Genomic DNA, 25,257 nt, shown 5'->3' with positions numbered 1-25,257 from the left:
TTAGTTTATTACAACCCTGGCAAAAACCACAAAATACCACACTCCACACCATCTTAGCATATACTGAAACGAAGTCATTTCATAGTATGGTTTGCACGTCTACAGCATAATATTTAAGAGTGTACTTGATAGGGTGTACCAGATACTGCATTACCATTGTCCGATTACTAGCTATCATAGGCAGCTTTATGCTTCAAACCGAATGTACAATATATCATACAATTTGTGATCTTGTGACCAAATATTTCTCTTGATCACCATTCGTAATGGTTCATTTTGCAGTAGAACAGGGTGGAGTTACAATGTGTGAGCTTGCGGTTTCTGTTTAATGATTCACGAGTAACCACCACACCAGCTAAGTTCCTGTTTGTCGTTTAAAGATAGTGCAATAAATATAATGTAAATGCAGTTGCCAGTAAGGTTCAGCCTTTTAAATATACGGTGAAGTCAGAGATGGAATGCAGAACATTCTTTTGACAGCAATCTCACTATCCCCACCAAAAGCCTACTAACGTACTCAACAAACTGCCTGAAATCTCTGTTGGTAATCGATCACGCACTGGCACTTTCCTATTTCAAGCATCAAGTGACCAGTGGCGGTGCCACAATTGCATAAAATCAAAATACTCATAACGCACATATATGTAGAACCCATCAGCTTTTTCATGTATTTCCACCTCAATTATAACTTCATACCAAGCCAGATACCTTTGCATATCTATCCATGATCTGATCTTTCCTCAAAAAGCCGACTCCGAAATTGCCTTTGAATCTTTATCGCGAGCATACCAATACGACAAAAGTCAATCCCAATTCACAAGCTTTACATTGTATACAAAAATTGCCTAATATCTACGCCACAAAACAACATCAAATTACACCACGAAACATCAAAAACTATCATTCAAAACAATCCAATTCATAAATTAGATGGTGTATAATAAATAGTATCCTTGGATGACCAACCTAAATCACAAAATAGAGGCATCTTAGATTTATATGCTAAAAAAGCGCTGTAGTATCTACGTTTATCTTCAATACAAATAACCACCGTAACTGCTGTATTTAAAATGCAAGGCACATAATATATTTGTCTTATCTTGCGGTATCGAGACGACAATGTAATACAATAAAAAGTAGTCTGAGCAGAGTCAATTTTAGGCCCACTAGTGACCAAAAGGTTACACCAGTAATCATGACGGACCACAAAGATAAGAAAAACACACTAATCACTCAGTTAAATCTGACAAAATCTGTATTGATGGCAGTTCTTTCTACTGAGCCCAGGACATTGAAACAGCTTTTTAATTATGTTTCGATAATTGGTTACCTTTAACTGAGATATAAAGTCGAACGTGATGAAACCGGCAGGTCCACGTGAAAATTTTGTTGATAAAACACATAAATTGCTTAAACTCATGCTGTGGTGATAAAAAATGATGGTAAATTATATTTAGAACGTGACATCCGTGTGTGCACGTCGCTATTGAATTCGCACAGTTTGTTCTATTTCCAAAAAATAGTTGAAAATGTGGTTTATTAACACAAAATTCACTTTGGCACAAAAGCGATATGTAAATTGCGGTTTTGCGGCAGTAACAATGTGTTTATGATAAATAGATAAACGGTTACCTAGTCCTGTAGGCAATCTGCAGTAGGGCTGTTCAAAAACAACTTTTTTTCTTCAAATTTCAATGGCTGCTTGATAAAATTTTGGATTTGAAAAAATAGTGTTTAGGGCGGAGAGTTGTTTATTTTGTATAGATCTATCCAACGTAAATACTATGATTTGAAATCTCAAATTTTGAACATCAATAACTTCGCATCTACGTGTTGGAATTGAGTCAAATTTGTAGTGAATCGTTTTTTCAGACAACCTAACAATTTCACGAAAAATTTGATAAAACATCAGATTTCTTTTAAATAAATCTGAAACGTTTTTCTTACATAGCAATGCTTCTATTGGTTGGAATTGATCCAAAATAGGTGTGCAGTGTTTTTTTTAGGCGACCTAACAATATTATCAAGCAGCCAGTACAATTTGAAGAAAAAAAAAATTTTAACAGCCCTAATCTACAGTGTTTGTATAGTAGTGTACTGGTAAAATATTCACAGTCGCATTATGTGTATGCAACTGCCATGTCAATCTATGCATAGGGCCACAATAGCAAAGTCGTCTTGCAATATCCAGGGCAGATTAACACTTATGTCGACAGATATGTAACTTTCATCCCAACAAAAACACCAATTCTTGTGTTAAACTAAAGCATAATGCATCTTTACACAGTAAATATGCATGTATACCAGGGTTGTAATGACTCGACTCACGATTTTCTGATGACTCGAGTCATTTTCTCAAAATACGGAAATGACTCAACTCGAGTCAATCTGTGTATTGACTCGACTTGGACTCGAGTCATTGCGCATGACTCTAACCAAGTCACATGACTCGAGACTCAGACGGCCAAGACCGACATTTCATTGTAAATTCGAAGAATAGTGAAGCAACCACCCTATTGGGATTTCGTCTATTGGTACTGGTACTTCAAAATGCGACCAGAAAGTGCTAAAAGTGAGGGAAATTAGTATATTATCAATGCGAACCATTCGATATCTCGAAACATAGTTATCAAAAGTGGGTTTACCAAGACTTTAACTGGAAACTGAGCAGTCAACACAACAACTTAGACTCGAGTCATAATACCATGACTCGGACTCGACCCTCTGCTCGCTTACTTGACTCGGCGGTGAATTGAAAATGACTCGACTTGACTCGAGGCAAAACTATAAAAGTGAGATTGACTCGTGACTCGTAGCCTTGCGATTTGGTTACAACCCTGACGTATGCAGTAATGCGAAAGAAACCAGCAGTCGGCAATTGTTAATGCATTACCAGAGGATTAACAGCTTGATTTATGCTACAGAGTGTTATAGCCTCTGCCTCACATTGGTAAAATATTAAAAACCCTTGTAATGTAGGATTATTTTATCTCCCCTGGGTGTGTGTCTAACTATAAAATGTAGGGAATACCATCACTGTTGCAGTTGCGGTGCTAGTGTCACAGTTGCAAAAGCTCAAGTGATGGTGACCATTTAACAATAATCGGGGCTGCATAAATTGAAAATGGTTACTTGAATTTATAGGAATGCCTTGGTATGTTTTAGATTCTTGTTTGGCCGACCGCTAAAAGTCAATTGGCTAGAGTGGATTGGAGCATTGTTTAGTAAAAGGTTGGGTACTTGGATATGTAAAACGAATTGCTTTTCATTCCGAAAGGAGAATTCGAAATTTATCAACCTACGTGTCCAGTTTTTTACTGGAATCGATAACGGCCTTTTCCGAGTAATTAAAAACCGTACCACCACGAGCGAGCAAATATTTATTTCACGCTTCGGCTAGAGTTCAACTTGAATTCGCCGTTTGAGACGGAATGATGCGTTTTACCGGTCGACTGGTCCCATCGTCCCGCTGAAGATATTCGGCTGAAAAAGCAAATCCGAATCTTGACAAAAACGAATAGAACAGCAAAATTTCAAGAACGGCCTTGCCAATTTTCAATAATATTGACGTTGGAGGTCAAGACACACATTTCGCGTTGAAAATTACAACAGAATAAATTAAGAAAGAAATATGTCATAAAATGTCGCGTTCAAAATTTGAAAAAATGATTTGCGGAAAAATTGCATTTTCATAAAATTTCAAATAAAATTTCAAATAAAATTTCAATAAAATTTGAAAAATTTACCAATAGAAACATTGCAATCTTATAAAATGTCGCGTGCCCAATTTGAAATATTGCTTTTCGGAAAAACTGCATTCTTATACAGTCTTGCCTTAAAAATTGAAAAATTTATTGAAAATCGTATTTTATAAAATGTCACGTTCGAAATTTGAAAAAATGATTTGTGGACAAATTGCATTTTCATATACGTCGCATGTCAAATTTGAAAAATTTCCTACCGGAAAATTGCAATCTTTCAAAATTTAGCGCGCATAATTTGAGACATTGATTTTTGCAAAAATTGCATTTTTATACGGTCTTGCGTTGAAAATTTGAAAAATGATTGAAAATTGTGTTTTATAAAGTGTCGCGTTCAAAATTTAAAAATTGGATTCACGAAAAAATTGCAGTTTCATAAAATGTGGCATGCAAATTTTGATATATTGATTTTTGGGAACATCGCTATTTTATATATAAAATTTGAGAAATGACGGAAAAATTGCATTTTATAAGATGACGATGTTCATAATTTGAAAAGGGTTACGTTACGGACACTTACCTGGGGAGAGGTACATGCAATTGCGACGAGGGAGAGCATAAGGCTGAAAGCGACGCGGAAGACTTGACCACGATCGGCAGATACTTGGGATCGGTTCTGAATAAAAATCAAAGTCAGATGCCCCGCCTAGGAAATCCTCATGGACAGCGGCATTAAACGCAGTGATAAGCTGATATTCTAAATTCACTCGCATAGCTACAATAAATAGGGATAATCAGTGTAATACAGGGTTGTAACCAAGTCACAAGGTTCCGAGTCACAAGTCAATCTCGCTTTTATAGTTTTGACTCGAGTCGAGTCATTTTCAATTCACCACCGAGTCAAGTCCGAGTCCAAGTCATCATGCAGAGGTTCAAGTCCGAGTCATGGTATTATGACTCGAGTCCGAGTCCCAAGTCATTGCGTTGACTGCTCAGTTTCCAGTTAATGTCTTGTTAAACCCTCTTTTATAACTCTGTTTGGTGATATCGCATTTATAGAATACTAATTTTCCTCACTTTTAACAGTTTCCGGTCGCATTTTAAAGTACCAGTGCCAATAGACAAAATCCCAATAGGGCGGTTACTTTACTATTCTTTGAAATTACAATAAAATGTCGGTCTTGGCCGTCTGAGTCTCGAGTCATATGACTTGGTTCGAGTCATGCGCAATGACTGGAGTCCAAGTCGAGTCAATACGCAGATTGACTCGAGTCGAGTCATTTTCGGGTTTTGAGAAAATGACTCTTGTTAAGTTGAGTCATCAGAAAATCGTGACTCGAGACATTACAACCCTGGACTCAACACATTCTGCATGGTCGCCCGACATATGAGCATCCGACATAATGGAAAACGGCAGTTCAGCGCGGGACGCTTCATCATGTGACTAAATAACCCAAAAACTTACCCTAACCCGAAACATAGCCCTGAAATTAACCCTTGTATATATCCTAATCCCAAACCTAACCCTAACCCAACCATAAATCGAACCCTAATCCATCCCTAAACCGTAATTTAACCCACATGCTCGAAGTAAATACTATGACTTGGACTAGACTCGAGTCAAATTGACTTGTGACTCGGTTACATCCATTGATTCAACTATAGACAACAAGATGAGACCATACCGCGGAGACGCAAACACTTTGCTCTGTCTCGCGATAGTCCAAACGTGTTCCATAGGAATAGCCCTGCCGCCTGACGTGACGCTGCTCAGCAGATGAATCCCGCGCCGGCAGAAAGATTCCAGTATCAGGTTACCTGCGCACAAGAAAAATTTGCTGTGAAATCGATCTGTTGCCTGAGTTAGAGTTGCATTTGCCTTTCTGCCGGTGGCTTGCATATTTCAACTCCCACGTGTGGAGGAGCGTGTTGTAGTAACGTGGTTGTTCAAAGTAGCTGAAGTATTTCCTGAAATGGAACAATTGAATAGTATATTGATATTGAAATGAACCCGAATATTTTCGGCTGACACTCGTCAGGGGTAATCGTCAATGACTAGTAGAGAATTCAAAAGAACATCGCATATCTACAATCGTAGCACAAAATAGGCACCAGCATGAAATGTCAAATACGAGAGCTATTTTTCCAGTCATTATTTGTTCAAATTTTAGACGAGAGACTTTACCAAAACAAGATTTTGACGCGATTATTTTTCAGATAATCATTTTCTTCAAATTGTAACCATTTTATAAATCATAATTTCGATAAATTAATTTTTTCAAATTTTGAACGTGATATTTTATAAACATAATCTTCACATAATTACTTTTTCAAACGCTAAACGCGATATTTTATAAAAAACACAATTTTTCGGTAATCAATTTTTTTCCCAAATTTTATACGAGAGACCTTATAAAACAAGATTTTGACGCAGATTAATTTTTTTCCCTTAATCAATTTCTTCAGGCACGAGATTTCATAAGAACAAAACTTTGACCTTTCGTTGATTGTTTCAAATTTTTGAACGAGAGATTTTATGAGAAAACAATTTTTCCAAGAAGGAATATTTTCAAATTTTCAACACGAGATTTTTTTTTTTCGTGAATGAAGTTTCGTCAAACGTTGAACGCGAGATTGTAAAAAAACTTAATTTTCTTCACAAGTTGATTTTTTCTAATTTTAACAACGCATGTATCTTGGACTGGTCCGTTCGCGAAAACTCACCTGGTCCCCTCTCCGCCTGGAAAGATTCTTTGAAAATGTCCTCGTCTGCTAAATTCGTCTTCACTCTCGACCAGCATCTGAATGTCGTTCACCGTCAGCGTGTCCAGCATCATTGTCATCACCTCAGACTGAAAGAGATTGCAAAACCACAATTCAAGACATACAGGAGACAAAATCTCTTCACCGAAAAATGCAATACCTCTGTAAACTGCTTATAATGGCGAGCGAAATATGTGTGTTTCGCCCTTGTGTCGCAGGTGATCTCCAAGCTTTCTTTTCTCTTGTCTTGACTGAACGTCGAGCTTTGAACCGCAGTTGCGCTGCGAAAAAGTTGAAATCAACGATCGCCATACAACCTAATTATTTCGGGGCTTTCTACCTTATTCTATCTGAGTTATAATCCCAATATTTAATCTAAAATCAGCGGTATCAAACTAAGAATGGTCTATTTCAGTGACACTCGACTGTAGGCGAGTGATAAACATCAACAAAATGACCTTACCACTCCAACTTTTTATTATTCCACAAACCCCCAAAAATCAACTCCAAACAGCACTATGTTTGTATCGGTAGGCTACTGGCAAATTGGCAATTGAAATGAACTTGCATGGTAGGATATTTCATCCCACGCGGCCATGCTGTTGATGTGAGTCCTGAAGTTTTAGCAGTTATGAAGTAAAACTGCCTTGTGATTTCCCTACTTTAAGAAAACTCAGGTTATCAATCATTTAGAGAGTTTAGAGATTTTGCGGATACCTTGAAAATGCTTGAGAACCACTGGTCTCTTTAAAATTAGGGTTACCATCAGGGTTGTAATGACTCGAGTCAAGATTTTCAGATGACTCGAGTCAATCTGTGTATTGACTCGACTTGGACTCGAGTCATCGCGCCTGACACGATCCAAGTCATATGACTCGAGACTCAGGCCAAGACCGACAATTCATTGTAATTTGAAGAATAGCAAAGTAACCACACTCTTGGGATTTCGTGTATCGGTACTGGTGCTTGAAAATTAGACCAGAAACTGTTAAAAGTTAGGGAAATTGGTATATTATAAATGCGAACCATTTGATATCACCAAACAGTGTTATAAAAAGTGGGTGTAACAAGACTTTAACTGGAAACTAAGCAGTCAACACAATGACTTGGACTCGGACTCGAGTCATAATACCATGACTCGGACTCGACCTTCTGCTCAATGACTTGGACTCGGACTTGACTCGGTGGTGAATTGACTTGTGACTCGGAGCCTTGTGACTTGGTTACAACCCTGGTTACCATACGTACTCCTTAAGTAGGATTTGTCCTCCTTTTTCAGATAATCGAAAACGTCCTCCTTTATAGCGTCGACCTCAGGCTAATGAACAGGTAGGCAATAATGACCTTTTTTTGGTCAACACCAGAGCAGTATTGTGATTTCCTGTAAAAATTCTAAAATCTGCAATTTTCCTGTCCAGGAATATGTCTTTTGTGATTTCTAAAAACTGTGTTCCTTTCTGGGTCCCAAAATATGGTAACAATATTTAAAAAGGCACAAACCTCCCGCATAATTAGATACCCGAGCAGTACGTATCGAAGCTCATACCATGTGGATAAAGTTATTAACATGGGGTCCGTGGACTCCTTGTGGGTTTGCGGAATAGTCTTAAGGGTGCATAAAAGGTCAATGTTGTAACTACAACTATATTAAGCTATAACAGTTTAAGAATCTACGGCCTATATGCAACATTCAACTCACCTGCTACTTGAGGGAGTAGGAGAATTGGACGCGATCACTTTTTTATCGGGAACCGGGAATCCCGCGAGATTAAACATGTCGGCGACCATTTGTCCTTTGATCTCCACGTCGAGGGGAGAATTCGAATGCAGACTGTGTGAGAGAAATACAAAAACAAAAATGTAGAAGCAAACTTTTTTAGAGTTTCAAACTTTACTGTCAATGAAATTGTTAATTCGTCTAAAAGTATGGTGCATAAGACTTTCTGCAGTCAAAAATTTCGGATTTGCGAAAACAGCCTGGACGGCGGGTGGCCCCAGAATTATTAACGAAAAACTAAAATAACTTCCCTTTCTGCGGGTTGGAATCGTTTCAAATTTGTTTCGCGTCATCTTTGTGGAAAATTCGGCAATTTCACGGGGGTACAGTAAAATTTGAAAAAAATTCTCAATTCTTATGCGATAAATACAAAATTGAATGATATGTTCATATTGAAATGAACCCGAAATTTCATGCTGGTAACATCATATTTTGTGTGTTCCTTCCAATTCTCCACAGATTGCTGACGATTACCCCTGACGAGTGTCCGCCGAAAATATTCGAGTTCATTTCGATATGAATATAATATTCAATTGTATTTTGAATTTATGTACCTCCAAAAAGCTTTTTTATATTCAAAATGTGTATAACTCCTGTGCGTTCACATCTACCAGTTGGAATTGAGCCAAATTAGGCGTGGAGCGTTATTTTAGGAAGTCTAACAAATTAATCAATGAATCCCCGGAATCCGAAAAATATGTTATTGAACAATCCTTTTACAATAGTTTAGTCTATATATACAATAGTATATTCATATCGAAATATACCCAAATACATTCGGCTGACACTCGTCAGCAGCTAGTAGAGAATTGAAAAGAACAATCGTATCAGCAATCATGACGTCACAGGCACAAAATTTTGAACAATCTCCGTTTCTTAAAGCGGGTATACAGCGTACCAACCTCGGCGATATGTTCACTTCCAAAATCCAAGGATGATAGCGATCGTCCAGCATGATGTCAAAGCCAAAAAGCTCATGACAACAACTTTTCCGACGGCAGTTCGCTTTGATAAGGCTGTTTGTGAAATGCTCCACGCTGGAAGAAATACGCAAAGGCCGTAGCAAGCAGGATTGTAATCAAGTCACAAGGTTCTGAGTCAAAAGTCAATTGACTTTTATAGTTTCGACTCGAGTGAAGTCGAGTCATTTTCAATTCAGTTCAAGAATGTTAAGACTCGAGTCCAAGTCATAGTGTTTATATATAGTGTTTGTATATAGTGTTTATCTATAGTGTTTATATATAGTGTTCATAGTGCTAAGACTCGAGTCCGAGTCCAAGTCATAGTGTTTATATATAGTGTTTATCTATAGTGTTTACATATAGTGTTTATATATAGTGTTCATAGTGTTAAGACTCGAGTCCGAGTCCAAGTCATAGTGTTCATATATAGTGTTTATATATAGTGTTTATCTATAGTGTTTATATATAGTGTTTATATATAGTGTTTATATATAGTGTTTATCTATAGTGTTTATATATAGTGTTTATATATAGTGTTCATAGTGTTAAGACTCGAGTCCGAGTCCAAGTCATAGTGTTTATATATAGTGTTTATGTATGTCAAAATTTTGTCAAAATTGGTCAAAAATTGTCAGAATTGTTTACAAAGTCAATATTTTTGGCAACCCGCATTTTGTTTGTATCGTAGAGGTTGCACTGTCGGTGAACTTATCATTTAACATCTTGTAGCTTACTTTATAGGCCTATAGTTGCAGACGGCCTATTACCTGCTAATTGTGAATCATCAACTGTCAAATGAAACAAACGGGGTTGACATGGTGTTATGAAATGGGTAATGAAATTACTGGCGTTCTTAAGCAGTAGATCTCACCTTATTATCGTTTTAATGACAATATCTTTCATCTGCGCCCAAATCTTATCGGTATTGACACCACGTTCCTGCAATTGCCCCCACAGCGCTTTCAGGCCCCTGAATAGTACAACAGAGAAACATAACATACTGTCTGGCCGCGTGCGGCTATAGAATCTCCCACCATTTGTGTCCTTGACAGAGATTAATGTCGTCGTTTTGCTGAAAATCGCCAGAGTGCTTGTTGATGCTATAGTTTGTGAGATGCATATATCGGTTGCTCAAGTGTTTCGACGAGGTTGAGTACCTGAAGATGGAATTCAGGGCTGGATGTTATAAGCAGAGTTGGTCAGTGGTAAGTACTGTACAGGCATTGCTTGAGTTTTTAACTGAGTTTTGAATATTTGTACTACTTCATTCGCAAAAAGGGTTGCGACAAAGTCACAAGGCCCCGAGTCACAAGTCAATCTCAGTTTTATAGTTTTGACTCGAGTCAAGTCGATTCATTTTCAATTCACCACAGACTCAAGTAAGTCCGAGACAGCTAATAGAGGGTCGAGTCCGAGTCCAAGCCATTATGTTCACTGTTCAGTTTTCAGTTCAATCTGGTCCAACCCCTTTTTTTCAACTCCGCTCGAGTGATATAGAATGGCTCGCATTTATAATATAGCCATTTTTCTCAGTCCTAACAGTTTCTGGCCCTATTTTCCGAGTACCAGGACTGATAGACGAAATACCAATCATGTGGTAACTTTACTCTTCAAAGTTACGACGAAACGTCTGTCTTGGCCGTCCTAGTCTCGAGTCATATGACTTGGTTCGAGTCATGCACATTGACCCGAGCACAAGTCGAGTCAATACAAAAATTGACTCGACTCGAGCCGAGATGAATCATCAAAAAATCGCGACTCAAGTCGAGTCATGACTCGAGTCATTACGACCCTGTATGCAACTGATAAATATATTCATATTGAAATACACAGTACACACACATATTTCCGTTGACACTCGTCAGGGGTAATCGTCAGAGAATTCAAAAGAACTTATATATTAAAAGTCGTATTAACTAATATGACGTCACCTGCGTTAAAATTCGAATATTTGAGCACATTGCACTACTTTTAGATTACACACAAACTTCTTGTGTTGATACAAACTAAGTCCGCGGATTTTGATAAAAGTACTATTCACGCAAGCGGTTATAGTTTTTGACGAAATTAATAGTTTTTTAAGCAAAACTACTTAATTGTGACACGTTCGATGTTGTAAAAAAGACAGTAGCTTTGAGATATCTTTCTATCAGGTCTAGATGTGAAATAGTCATAGCAACAAGATACAGTCACATGCAACTTTGGTAAAAATAAATGCCGGAAGTACGCGTTACTCACTTTGTGGTAGCGAAACGCACGAGCCCATCGTCGAAGAGGTAGATGCGTAATGGATCGAAAGACGAGACATAAACATAAAGTCGAATATCAAACTTGAATCCGTTGAGTAGCAGAGGCTTCGATAAATACCTGAAAATTGCAAGTCTCTCAAACACCGCAGCCTAAAATTTGAAAACAGATTTATCAACTCAGTACAGTACCGTATTACTTACTTCTGCACAAGAACGGGTTTCCTGGTTGGTATTTGATTCCATTTGTGGATGAGCTTGATGCCAATCCCACGAGCGGACGCCGGCTGAATAAACATAAGACATGGATAAAACAAATGCAAAAATATATTCCGATATCAAATTCTTGAGATTTTAGTTACCGGTTTGATGATGAATTTTTGCTTTGAGCCGCCTTCCTCAAATGCCGTTTTCAGCAACTTTTTGTCCCAAGGCAAAATGTACGATTGCGGCACAAAAGCAAATTCTTTTTTCCCGAATTTTGCCTGATAATGATCGAAGGAAAGTATTTAGCCATTTTAGCACCCTTACCGCCTTGCAACTTACTGCAATGGGCATATCACTAATACCAATTGGACATCACAATACCAAAGCAACTGACCTATGGTCAGAATTCTCCCATAAAAAATAGCCTGCAGCAGGGTTAGGGCTAGGGTTAGTTTCGGGGTTATAAAGTCACATGCTCAAGTGACGCATGGTGAAGTGTTGCATGCCCAACTGTCTTTTTTCATTGTGTTACATCTTCAAATCTCCGGCAATCAACACACATATCAATGTCATACCTGCATCCTCGACAAATTTCGCCACAATCTGTCTTTTCTGCCGAGCTGGAACGAGCCCGGAAAATGATTAATCTGAAGACAAAAACGGAAAAAAATCGGTTACCAGTTTTTTTTCAATCAATTTATTTCGCCTACCTTTTGATACTCCTTCAATGATCTGAAACCGCTGGCTTTCATGTGCTTCCCGAAATATCCGATCCAATCATAGTTTTCTTAAAACAGAAATACTATCGTGCCGGCGACTTCATATATTTGTTAATATACAATGTTCATTCCCATTCTCTACTAGTTGCTGATGATCAACCCTGACGAGCATCAGGCGAAAATATTCAAGTTTATTTCAATTTTGAATATATAGGGTCTAATTCAATTGTATACTAACACATAATATATATATAATACCGAGAATAGCATTCAGCAAAGTGTTCAAATCTCTGAAGCAGTGGTTCTCAAACGAGGTGCGAACGAGCCCCAGGCCCCAGGAGTTCGCTGTGCCAGTCTCAGGGGTTCAGTCAGGGTCGATACGCACATCCAACTCACGCAGTAGAAATCACACTGATTTGAACTAATTTTGATTTCGATGTCTTTTTTTTGTGTGAAAACCGCGTTTTAATGGTTTTGTAATTTTCACGCTGTTGTTGATGCACGGTTCATTTGTGCACCAGTGTTCTATAGTAATGTTTTTGTGACTATTAGAAAATTCGGGGTTCGCCGAAGACTCGCAAATTAGTGTACGGGTTCACCGGGTTAGTAAGGTAAATACTTATACTTATACAGTAAAGGTTAATAACCTCTGCTCTAAGGTACAAGAATGCAAATTCACCACAAAATTTTGTACATACTTTTGGAAGGCTTGAACCCAGATCTGGCGACAGTGTTCCTAACGACGATGGGAGTGATCGGGCTCATTTTCCACTTTAAAAGCTTTCTGATATGGGACGGCAACGGTTCCACTGTAAAGGAAGTGGTTCCAGTGAAAAAATAGCACACTCATCCTAAGCCAGTGGTTCCCAACCGGGGGGAATTCCACCATGGATGGAATGTTGAAATTTTCAGGGGGGAATCTGTCTCAAGTTTTTTAGGGGAAATCTGGCTTTGGCATTGCATCGGTAGATACACTGGGTTCACAAGGTTTATTGATTTTTATGGTATAGAACTGTCTAGTAGAAATTAGTTCTTTACAACTGTATGTTTCTTTGGCGGATTTCAAGCTAGGTGTCTTCCGTAGATATTGCACCCCTGGTAAAGTGAGGCTCACGAGACGATTTTGCTAGCTCTGCGACAGCATCTCAACCAAATTGCTAGGCAGGAAAACGTCAAGCCGAATTCGGCACAAGGCCGCTAGTGAAATTGTTTAACTTTTTAAGCCAACATATGAGCTAACGTGAAAAGCATACCGTACCCAATTCATTGATTCAACCCAAGTCCATAGCAAGCGGACTTGGTGATTTATTATTCGTCAGCGGCTACCCGACCGGTCAAAAACAGGTCAAATTTGACTGTACTTTACCAAAGTTTAGTGCGCATTCGCCATAGTTCGGACATATCTGAATATGTTTGGCCATTAATTGCTCAGTCAACAAATGGTTACGCGTTAAAAAGCACATTTTTCTAGTCACAGGCGACTTTTTCATAGGGGGGGGATTTTTAGCTCAAATATCGGTCAAGGGGGGCACGAGACGAAAAAGGTTGGGAACCACTGTCCTAAGCCATCTGTTTGCCTCGACTTTGTATGCCACTGTCAACACATTTGACGATACGACTATTGATTTGCAAAGTACTTTTCTGAAATTTCAACCTTTTCGGCCAACCGGCCACACGAAACGTACTGCGCTAATATGACTCGAGTCCAGTGCTTTCTAAAGACTTGACTCGACGCGAACCACCGAACCAGAGCTGCAACCAAGTCACAAGGTCCCCAGTCACAAATCAATCTCCCTTTTATAGACACTGCCTTTATAGCTGTCGTGAAGAATTTCAATCAATATACGTCGCTCACGTTGAATTATAATCCCACACTACACTAAATGGAGCATTCTCATCAAGTTTCATATGCAGCCAGGGTAACACATATTGTTATAGCAGTTAGAAATCCCATTTCAACAAGTACCTTTCTCATGTTTCGTGCCAAAGTTGATGACCGGCGGACAGTTGCTGAAAATACTTTTGGTCAGACCCGGCTTGACAGTAGTGTCGTCGAGAGAGCCCCGGTGACTGTCTCCGATAACAGACGTCCTGGCCGACTCTGACATTTCTAAAAAAACAAGTTAAAACGTCAAAAATTGAATCAAATTTTCAAAATTAAACAAGGGTCACACGGATATTTACCCTGATCCAAAGTTGAGACTTTAAAACTTTTAAAATTTATTGACTATTATTCACTTCTAGGTGTATTCCCAGTAGGGATAATTTTTTGGGTATAGTGGCTCTTCGATATTAAAATCAGCTTCACACATTGCAGTCAACATAACAAAGTTACCTCAATGCCACTGAAAACTGCTAAAACTAAGAAAAAATCTTACAAGGCCAATATATGTTCGAACGAGAATGAAAACTTTACATAAAGTTAATTTACTCAAGATTTGTAAATGGGACATAAGTCACTTTAATACCACTGTGACGAATTGTGGTAATCAACATAAATGTTTATTTTTATCATAAATTCTCTTTCTTAAATGACTTACTTCTGTTTATGACATGTAAAAATCAGTTGTAGTGACGTTCCCAAGTTTTTTTTATGCATATTAACACTTTAAGAACAAATTCCAAAAATTCACGACCTTGAAATATGTAGATTGTAGGTGTTATTTGTTTCAGTGACTGCAATGACTTTTTTTCCGGATTCTGGGGATTCGCTGATTCCCTGCATACCAAATTTGGCTCGATTCCAACTGGTAGATGTAAACGCACTTGAGTTTGAAAATTTTGAATTTATTTATATAATATAATATATAACCTATGAAATGGTTAAGTTGTTTAAAAGAACGATGCGGGAACAATTTTTTCTCACTTCAAACCGATAGAAGCGAAGTTACTGCAGTTGACAATTTTGGATGAGCAAAAATAGCCTGGAAGGTGGGTAATTCCAGAATTATTAATGAAAAACTCAAATAACTTCGCTTCTATGGGTTGCAATTGTGTCAAATTTGTTTTGCATTGTTTTTGTAAACAGCTCAACAAATTCATTGGGTTGACAGTAATATTTGAAATATTTTTTCAAAATAAATTAAAAATTTTCAAACCGCTGTGCCTTTATATCTACCAGTTGGAATCAAGCCAAATTTGGTCTGCAGCGTTGGCAACCTAACAATTTAAGCAGTGAATCCCTGGAATCTAAAAATGTATTTTTGAACAAGCCAAGCTCAGTCAATTAACAAAGTTCAACAGCATATGAACAAACCTTCCGACTCCAGTAAATTGTCATCATCTTCCAAATTAGCGATGGCCGTGTCGTCCACGCAATCAATGTCATTATCGTCCAGACAAAAGTCACCTTGACTGCCGCCAATGTCTTCGTGCTAGCAACAAAGGCTCACTCTTAACTATGTCAACAAACTCAAGGCGGTCCTAGTAAGACAACTACACAATACCTACTGACAGACTCACGGGAGGCGTTAAGGGATGTTACTGTATTAGTGTATTATACACAAGGTGTGTCGATCAACTATAAAACCTTTGGGGTGATGACAGGCTGGGTTAAGTTTAGAGGACACTATACATACTACATCTATCAATAGTTTGCAATAACAATAAAACCGTGGCAGTGGACACTACAGACTATAAAGCCGCCGGTCTCGCCCATAAAGCATCACCAAAGGCAGTATATTTATTGTGAGTCAATTCAATTCTTTAGTGTGAAAGAACTTCTCCGCATTAGTGTGAAAAGCTTTGAATTCTAGGGACTACCTTTGTAATTTGTTTATGATCGGCCGCTACGCCTTATCATTATGCTTCTGTGTTCGTTGTTTGTTATTATTCATGGTAAATGCCGGTTTTAAAACACTCCATTACGAAAATTCGACAATATCTACTAGATTCTTTTTGCAGAGCTTCTTGGAGGTACAGAACTTCAATATACGACTGAATAATATATTTACATTGAGATAAACCCGAATATTTTCGGCTGACACTCGTCAGGGATAATCGTCAGCAACTAGTAGCGAATTGAAAAGAACATTGTGCCGTATATCAACAACCGTATTATCAAATTTTTGAGATATTTGGTGATGGTGATATATGTATAAAGTTTTGAAAAAAACGAACTAGGAATACCGGTCTGAAATCATTCTCAAAATCTGATCTAGCCTATGTATTTTTTCAATTTCCGTAAATTTCCGTTGAACAAAATTCAAGTTGACATTGTGTTCGATAGTCCAATTAATGATCAGCTTTGCTATACTGCTCCCTGTACAGTAGAAAATCCTACATAATACCGGCTAAGCCCAAATAAGAACCATTCAGAAGGTCTCAATTACAAAGGCCGATAGGCGGTCATCAACATCCTTGAAGCGGACTACGCGTTCTCAATGGCCCTTCAAAAAGCGATGAGCAATGATCTGATGTTAATTGGAAAATACGGCCAGTCTGATTAATCATGGTGGATGAAACATGGATACAGTAGCCTATCGTACTTAATGATCCTTCAAGAAAGTATAGTAAAGGGAAAAAAAGATGCCCACACAACACAAGAATGTTAAGAACCACACGAAATGAGGATGGTAAATGTATGTACATTAGGGCTCTTCAAAAATGACTTTTTTCCTTAAATCGCACTGGCTACTTGATAAAATTGTTAGGTTACCTAGTTTAAGCCTACACACCAAATTTGGCTCAATTCCAACCAGTGGAAGTGGAGTTATCGCCGTCGAAAAATTACCATTATAAATAAAATAGTATTTACGGTGACCAATTCTTTAATTATTTATTCAAATCCAAATTTTTCGAAGGCGATAACTTCGCTTGTACTGGTTGAAATTCAACCAAATTTAGTGAACATCGTTTCCATATAAACTTTCATGGGGTGAACAGAAAATTTTCAAATTTTTTTGTTATTTATTTTTATATAATAAATAGAAACTTTCTTCTCCTGTAGCAATGCGGCTACTGGTTGGAATTGAACCAAATTTGTTGCGTAGGCTTAAATTAGGTAACCTAACAATTTTATCAAGTAGCCAGTACGATTTGAGAAAAAAAGTCATTTTTGAATACCCCAAATGTACAGTGAGCCTGGCTCGTTGCGCACGATACAGCTCTGCTGTATCATTTAAAAAAGCAGCAATTAAATTATAATTAGATAAATGGCATTTCACTCTAGTTGGTCTAACCAGAGAGCTAGAATTATGTAGTTGTCCAATACTGCCTGAAACTTATCATTACATCGAATAGGCATAAGCAAAGCAAATACACCGGAGTTTAATGCTTCATATCGTTGCCGGCTGAATAAGCTCTTGCTGTTTGAAGTTTGAGATTTATTGATGCCGGAGATGGGAAAGTAAATTGAAGGTTCCATAAATATCTATAAAGCAGGCGACGAGACTTGGAAGAAGTATTGTCTGTTGCTATTTGCTAATACAATACAAATTGATAATACAGTACAAATCGACTATCATTATAGTAAGTACTAGACACAGGCTAAGAGTAGGCCTAATCCAATAATATGTAATTAGGAGTGAGTGCCCTAGTAATAATGTGGTAGCCTACATCTCAATGTAATCTACTAACCAACTAATCGATAATAGTGCTGAATTTGTCCATTCGATCCTGTTAATTTTCGCGCGAATGTAAATGCTCCCTCAACATAGGCCTGATGACTCACATATTCAATTTTTACAAATGAAAATTGGCCAATCATTGCAGAAAGGGGCGATAGCATAAACAGTTATTGAGTTATTTACAGCAAGTCACGAAATGAGTCCTTAAAGTCTTAGAAATAAGTTTGAAAATATATGATATCAGAGAGCAAGGCTGTCATAGTAAAATTATAGTAAATACCATCATGTTTATTGACGATTGTGGCAAATCTAGTAGAAGAGTTGACGTTACCAGTATTATTTAATCATGTTTACTAAAAGTCACACTGTGAATGTGATAAATGATGAAACCAATGCTACAATGTTAATAACATGTCATTTATCAATCTGTAGGGAACAGAAAGTTATTGCGATTGTTAAAACGCTTGAGTTACTCTGTTTGGTAACAAACGCCGGATAACTGCTGGCAATCTGATACTAATCCGTACCGGCGAGAGCAGACAAAGGTCTAAAACAAATCTTTGATTGGATAAGGTTTCACGAAGTATTGAAGGCGAGGGACCTTTGTTAGATAATCATATTTCAACACAATAACATCGAAGTAAGGTATCCGGTGGGAACAATAGCGCGTTATGAGGATGTTAATTAAAGGTTAAGTTCCTGATTCGGTGACATACCATTTCACCTTCCGCGCATGCCTCTAATTCATCGTCGTAGACTCCCGTGTCTTGCGTAAGTACGGAGACGCTCTCGTCATCCTGACATGTATCGGAGGTACCGGTGGAACGATCCATCTCAGAAAAACGAGACCTAGAAATTTGATAAAATATAGGATGCATTTCCCCTGTGTCACATCAATTTCTTAATACGACACATTTTAATCACACAAACACAGAATTGCTTCTACAGAACTTCAATATATATACAATTTAAAATCATATTCACACTGAAATAAACCCGAATATTTTCGGCTGACAATCGTCAGGAGCTAGTAGAGGATTGGAAACAACACTGCATATCAACAATCGCATCATCAATTATGACGTCACTGGCATGACATTTCGATTAATCGAAGCGAGAAGATCGCTTGAGCTCGAAGTAGGCCTACTATTTTTAGATGGTACACAAACTCTCGTGACGACATGAAACTTGCCGTCTCAATAATTTACTTTTTGTTTTCCAAAATATTCTTACATTTGTATATTGAAGTTGTGTACCTAAAAGAAGCTATTCTTACGTTACAAGTTTTTCCGAAATCTAGTACCAAATTGGCCTATGGCCTACATCTTATCACTGGCAGAGTCTCATACCGAGACTATTGTGGTTGGAGCGTAGAAATGGCGGTAACGATCATATCAACAATCAGCAATCAAACTATTTGACATCAACGTTACAAAAAACTTCAGAGAATTCAGATCCAAAAAACATACACTATTACTTAACCACCACACTGTGCTGGCACCCTGTCTGCTCTGTCTGGGATGGGAAATGTAGGTGCACGTAAGCAAAATAATCTAAACCTCTCCCAACAATAAAGTCTATTGTTGAAAATTCTACTTCAAGACATGATTTCTCCCAATGAAGAAGTTCAAATCTAGCTGACAAGAGGGGCGGGTATATTTACTTTGCATGTTGAGGAGATTTCAGGCCTCGACTCGGACCACAACTCACGATGATTTTGAAATTTATGAAGATTGAGGTATCATATGTGAGCAGTAGGGTTGTTCAAAATTAACTTTTTTATTCAGATTTTCGCGGATATTAGCTAAAATCGTTCGGTTGGTTAAAAAACGTTGCACACCAAATCACACTCAATTCCGACTGGCAGAAATGAAGCTATCAGAGTTGTAAAACTTTGAATTTATCATAAATTTGTTTTTTTTTAATTTTACTGCCTACCCCCATGGAATTGTTTAGAAGCTAAGTTATCGGGGTTAAAAATCGTGGATTTGAAAAAATAGTAGGACTATATATTTACTGTGGGTAGCCCAAGTATTATTAATGGGAAACTGGAATTGAGTCAAATTTGCTTTGCAGAGTTCGTGTAGACAACTTACCAATTTCATGGGTTAGCCAATAAATAATTTTTAAACATTTTTCAAATTTTTTCTATAAATTAGAAATTTCCAAGCTCTAATATCTTCACTTCTACTAGTTGGAATTGAGCCAAATTTGGTGTGCAGCGCATTAAAAAGACTGTATTTTAGTGCAATAAATGAATTGCAGATGTGCTATACTGCAGTAATTGGCAAGGAAGCATTTTTACCTCAACAATTTGATTTATTCTGCTTAACTTACCATTTTGTTCTACAAGATGGATGCCATCATACCAAAGTCAAAGTTGAGTGTCTATGAATCTAACATGGCGTTGGATGAGTGGAATTTCCATTGTTATTGCGTGGATGTGCGCTGTTTCACCCAAATCACCCATCTTGTGTTGAAACGAGCAAAGCAACGGACCTGGACAACTAGATACGGTAATTCTAGTTTTGTGTGATTAGAATAACTTCACTGAAATGCTGATACCGTAATCTAATTTGTGAAATGTTCCTTCGTTCTAATTCTAATCTAGTTTACGAAATGTCTCTAAGGTCTCATTTTAATTCTGATGTAATTTCTGGATTTCCTGTAAATGCTATACAGGTGAATTATACAATGCAAAAAGAGCCAAGCTTGCCGCGCAGACATTTGTCATTCTTGTACTAATGAGGATAACCTCAGATTTGATAGAAATTGAAGTTCATGCAATGCCCACATTTTCACGAATTCAGTTTAATTCTAATTCTAAACTAACTTGGAAAAAATGTGTAGCTATAATTCTAACTCTAATGAAATTTGGAAATTTTCGACACCTTCCTATCTGTTCATTGTATCGCAGTTTTGCAGTGTTTTGAAATGATGAAAATATTAATAAACTGATACTGAAGAGCTTCTTAGAGGTACAGAACTTCAATACACAATTGAATAGTATATTCGTATTGAAATGAACCCGAATATTTTCGGCTGACACTCGTCAGGGGCAATCGTCAGCAACCAGTAGAGAATTGGAAAGAACAACTCATATTTCGTGATACGATTGTTGATATACAATGTTCTTTCTTATTCTCTATTAGTTGTTGAAGATTACCCCTGACGAGTGTCAGCCGAAAATATTCGGGTTCATTTCGTTATGAATATAGGCCTACTATTAAACTGATACCGTTACGGCTGAGAATTTTCTAGTTGTCCAAGTTTGCAAAGTAGCCTAGGCTACTGTATATCGCATCATAACCCAACGCCAGGAATTGCTAAACTTTCTCCGAATTTAGCGGATATTCCTTCAAATTAACGCGAGTTTTTCCTCCATTCCGAGCCAAATGAAGCAGTCGTCCGAGACTCCGAGTTATCCGGTGTCCGAATTAACCAGATTCAACTGTATTTAGATTCACACTAATATAGAAACGTAACATCGCTCACCCTCCATAATATTGCGACACGTCCTCAGCTCGTCTGTCATGGGCGATGAAGTTGTCCAATGATTCCTTTTTAGACATATTTTGATACGAAACGCCCGTGACTTCCGCCCCTCGCATTTTAACCATCGGGTCATTATCGACTGCCCTTTTTTCAGCGAGAGCCAATTGCTGTATCGCTCTCGACACTCCCAACATCGGGTTACCGACTAATTTAGAACTAGACTTGGAAGCGATCGATGATTTGTGGTCATTTTCGCTTTGGTTATCAAACACAGGTCTGGTGCGTTCGTGTAGATCGTTTGTTTGTGTTTTGCCGAAAACGGATGTGGTGTTACGGTTTCTTGAAGGCGGCCTGCGTAAAGATCCTTTAAATCTACCGTACCCTGCATCATCAGGGTACATCAGTTTCGATCTGTTTTTGAAAGCGACTGGTTGTTTTGAAGGCGGCGATGTTCTTTGACTCGGGAAATACGCCTTACTTGTGTGTTCGTCTTCGCGGCTCGACAAAAGCGGCCGTGTAAAATTACTCTTTTGGGACGGGTAATTTCGGACAAGAGTGCCGCGATACTGAACTTTGTCTGTAGAATCGAGAGCATTGATTTCGGTGGTGACAAGTTGTTTCGCTCGCGGAAGCCCATTTGTAACTGCGATATCTTGCAAAACGTTAGATAAATTCACGCCGCGTTGCGGTGACCCTATCAACGAATCATGCAACCTTGTCTCCGATGTTGTGTAAGATTTTGCCAAATTTGACAGATCATTTACATCAGATGTCCCGTTATGCAGTACGTCACTTGATTTCATGAAAATATCACCCGTAGCTAACATAAAAGCAGTGTCGGCGCTTTGGAATCTTTGAAAAACGCTCTTATCTGAGACTTTTCGCGATAGAAGTTCTAAAGCGTCAAGATTTGCGTTTCCGGCTGAAACACCGTTTGAGTTATTCTTTGTAGACGGCGATCCGGTCGGTCTCATCACCGTTTTCGTATCTGTATTCTTTTTGATAGGACTCCTTGAAATATGTCCGGAGTTCACGCGAGGATTGGAGACGCACGTGCTCATTCTTAACGTTCCGAAAGGCTTGTCTTTGTTAGGCGACGATTCGTACATCCCGACATGTTGCGGAATTCTCATTTCATTTTGCATCATACTGCAGCAAAGTCCGCATTTTCGTTCAACTGTGGCATGCAATTGTAGAACTATAACAAAACCATTACATCACACAAGAAATAGTTCTTTAACACTCTATACACAAAAGAATATGGTAGTTGATTGAAGAGCTTCTTGGAGGTACAGAACTTCAATATGCAATTGAATAGTATATTCATACTGAAATAAACCTGAATATTTTTGGCTGAAACTTGTCAGGGGTAATCGCCAACAACTGGAAGGAACATTGCATATCAACAATCGTATCACAAAATAGTTGTTTTTCCATAAATTATGTTACAACTAGTTTTTTTAGTGTTCTGAACGGTTGCCAGTGAACTCGGCAGTACAAATATATTAACTATGCTTATTATAAATGTATTAGGTGGTATTTTTATGAAGCAAAGTGTCAATCATTGTACGGAGATCAGAGGATGCATATATCATGTGGCCATGCTGGGTGTAAGCGCGAGAAATTAGGGACATCAGGGTAAGGTTGCTCTCGGGATTAGGGTTAGGCTGGGGTGACGGACATTAGGGTGGGCCTCGGTTGGGGGGTTCGAGACATTGATTAGGGTAAGGTTGGGATTGGCGACATTAGGGTTTGCGAAAGGAATATTAGAGTTGTGTTAGGGACATTAGGGCATGTTTAGGGTTGGGCGTACTGAGCGCCTACTGGGGAAGCGGCATATATTCATTTTGCCATGAAAAGGCATCAAAGTCTCTGGTTGGACCCTGCAGCCGCTGCAGGGAAGTGAACTCACGAACCCAGCTGGGAGCTGGACACTATCCGCTATCTCGCAGAAGGGGGTCGTGGGGCCATATTTGAATATTTGATGAACCACTTCAGTTTTGGTGCATTCATTTCTTATTCACCTTCATTCCTTTGCCTTGGTGATTGATCTAAATAATGCACAACAGCTTCAGCCTGACTGTTGCCTTAGCAGGGTACCGTGACCATCGTTAGCATTACAGGTTTTATAATCGCTTTGCATTCCGTAGCATATTTGTACTAAAATCTCAAAGTAACATATTTCAAAAATTCTTGCTGCACTGTACCACTAATCTACGTAATATATGTCGTTTCAAATACCCGCAATTCGCCAAACAGTACGCCAACGCTCGTAACCAAGCAACTCTCCGGGAAGGAAAACCGGCCGGATAAGCTCTCTGTCTGCTCCTTGCGGGCCAACAGTATCGTCCTTGAAATTAGTTACCCACCAGGCCAAAGCCAGGGGCGGGCAGCATACGGCCCGCGGGCCGGATCGGGCCCGCAGAGAGCTTCTACTCTGAAAGTGAAATTGTGAAGCTCTAATATGAAAGTATTGACAAACTTTATGCATCGAAGTATCAAAAGTTATACAAAAATATTTTTCCAATAGTTTGCCTCATATGTTTGATGACTTTTTCGTACCTGCTAAATATGTCCACTCCCATTACACGACATCCTCATCAAATCAAATGGAAATATCTACTTGCCCCCATCCAATAGCAACCTAACTAATATATCTATCGACTACTCAGGACCTATAATCTGGAATGCATCACCACAAGATATCCGTGAATTGCCTTGCAATAGATTCAAAAAATACCTGCTTAATAATAATCGTTGAGTTATATAATAATCGTTGAGTTATATTTTTATATTTCTCATTACCTCTTGTCGTTATATTAACACTAATGTCCTATCTGGCCCAGGCATTGCTTCATTAATCATCTATGCTACCATCGTTTACTTTTTCTTTTTTCTTTTCCTGTTTAAACTACCATTTTTTACAGCCAGACTGTATAGAGCGTACCTGCTGTTTGATGCTGCATGGTGTGATCAGACAAGTACGGCGGGGGACATAGCCGTGACTAGTATTCATTAGGCTAAGTAGAAATGGTTTGAATGTGAACACTGGACATTGGACAATAAAGGGCTGTTCAAAAAAAAACTTTTTTTCGTAAATCTTGCTGATTAGTTGATTAAATCGTTAGGTTGCCTTAAAAAACGACGCACACCAAATTTCATTTCCAACCGGTAATCGTGGATTGTATAGTTTTTATTTGATAATTCTGGGATTATCCTTGATCGGTGGATAATCCATGAATTATCATCGAAAACTCAAATACCTCCGCTTCTACGGGTTGGAATTGATTCAAATTTGTTTTGCGTCGTGTTTGAATACAGCTCAACAATTTCATGGGGTTGACAGAAAAAATTGAAAAACAATCGGGCATTTTTTATTCAATTCAAAATTTTCAAACTGTAAGAAATCCGCAATTACCGGTTGGAATGAGTTGAAATTTGGTGTGCGTGATTTTTTAAGGCAACCTAATGATTTAATCACCTAGTCAGCAAGATTCAGGAAAATTTTTTTTTTGATAGCCCTCAGACATGGACAATGGACATGCACATTGGACAAATGGACATTGGACATGCATGACGACTGTCGGATAGCCGACGAGATGCTGTTCTACACTTGAGGTGGGACATAGGCAACAGAAGACAGCACAAAACAACAATTTATGCGATGAAGATGCGCGTCAACGAAGAACAACTGTAATATGATGTCAGAACGGAATACTAGAAAACGCATGATTGCTCTATCACGTATGCCGGACAGGGCTTTGGAGCAGCCGTAAATTTAAACTGCTCCGGCTCCGGCTCCGGAGCTCTCTTTTATCAT

General features: G+C 38.3%; 1 protein-coding gene across 2 annotated transcripts; it reads right to left on the bottom strand.

Moving 5' to 3' along the window:
• Nucleotides 1–760: 760 nt before the first annotated feature.
• LOC145451991 (uncharacterized) lies at nt 761–23,777 on the bottom strand. 2 transcript variants are annotated; one of them, XM_080330207.1, is made up of 20 exons: nt 21,438–22,720; nt 18,659–18,791; nt 15,632–15,749; nt 14,342–14,485; nt 13,074–13,184; nt 12,367–12,443; nt 12,232–12,303; nt 11,812–11,934; nt 11,654–11,736; nt 11,442–11,570; nt 10,238–10,360; nt 10,075–10,173; nt 9,144–9,278; nt 8,164–8,295; nt 6,625–6,745; nt 6,426–6,553; nt 5,581–5,669; nt 5,387–5,519; nt 4,282–4,377; nt 761–3,483 (listed from the first exon to the last, which is right to left on the bottom strand). In XM_080330207.1, exons 1-20 carry the CDS (start codon nt 22,583–22,585, stop codon nt 3,381–3,383), a joined length of 3,297 nt encoding a protein of 1,098 aa, XP_080186333.1. In that variant the 5' UTR covers nt 22,586–22,720; the 3' UTR covers nt 761–3,380. The 2 variants fall into 2 exon arrangements, with proteins under 2 accessions (XP_080186333.1, XP_080186332.1); XM_080330206.1 differs by lacking the exons at nt 761–3,483; nt 4,282–4,377 and adding an exon at nt 23,462–23,777 and having other exon boundaries at nt 5,393–5,669; nt 21,438–22,635.
• Between the last annotated feature and the right edge of the window lie 1,480 nt (nt 23,778–25,257).

The sequence above is a fragment of the Botryllus schlosseri genome, chromosome 12 (genome assembly GCF_051294905.1).
Source record: "Botryllus schlosseri isolate E-star chromosome 12, Bs_hap1, whole genome shotgun sequence".
Classification (NCBI taxonomy): domain Eukaryota; kingdom Metazoa; phylum Chordata; class Ascidiacea; order Stolidobranchia; family Styelidae; genus Botryllus; species Botryllus schlosseri.
The sequence above is the reverse complement of the archived record's forward strand: the minus strand, read 5'-3'. Positions and strand labels throughout refer to the sequence as shown.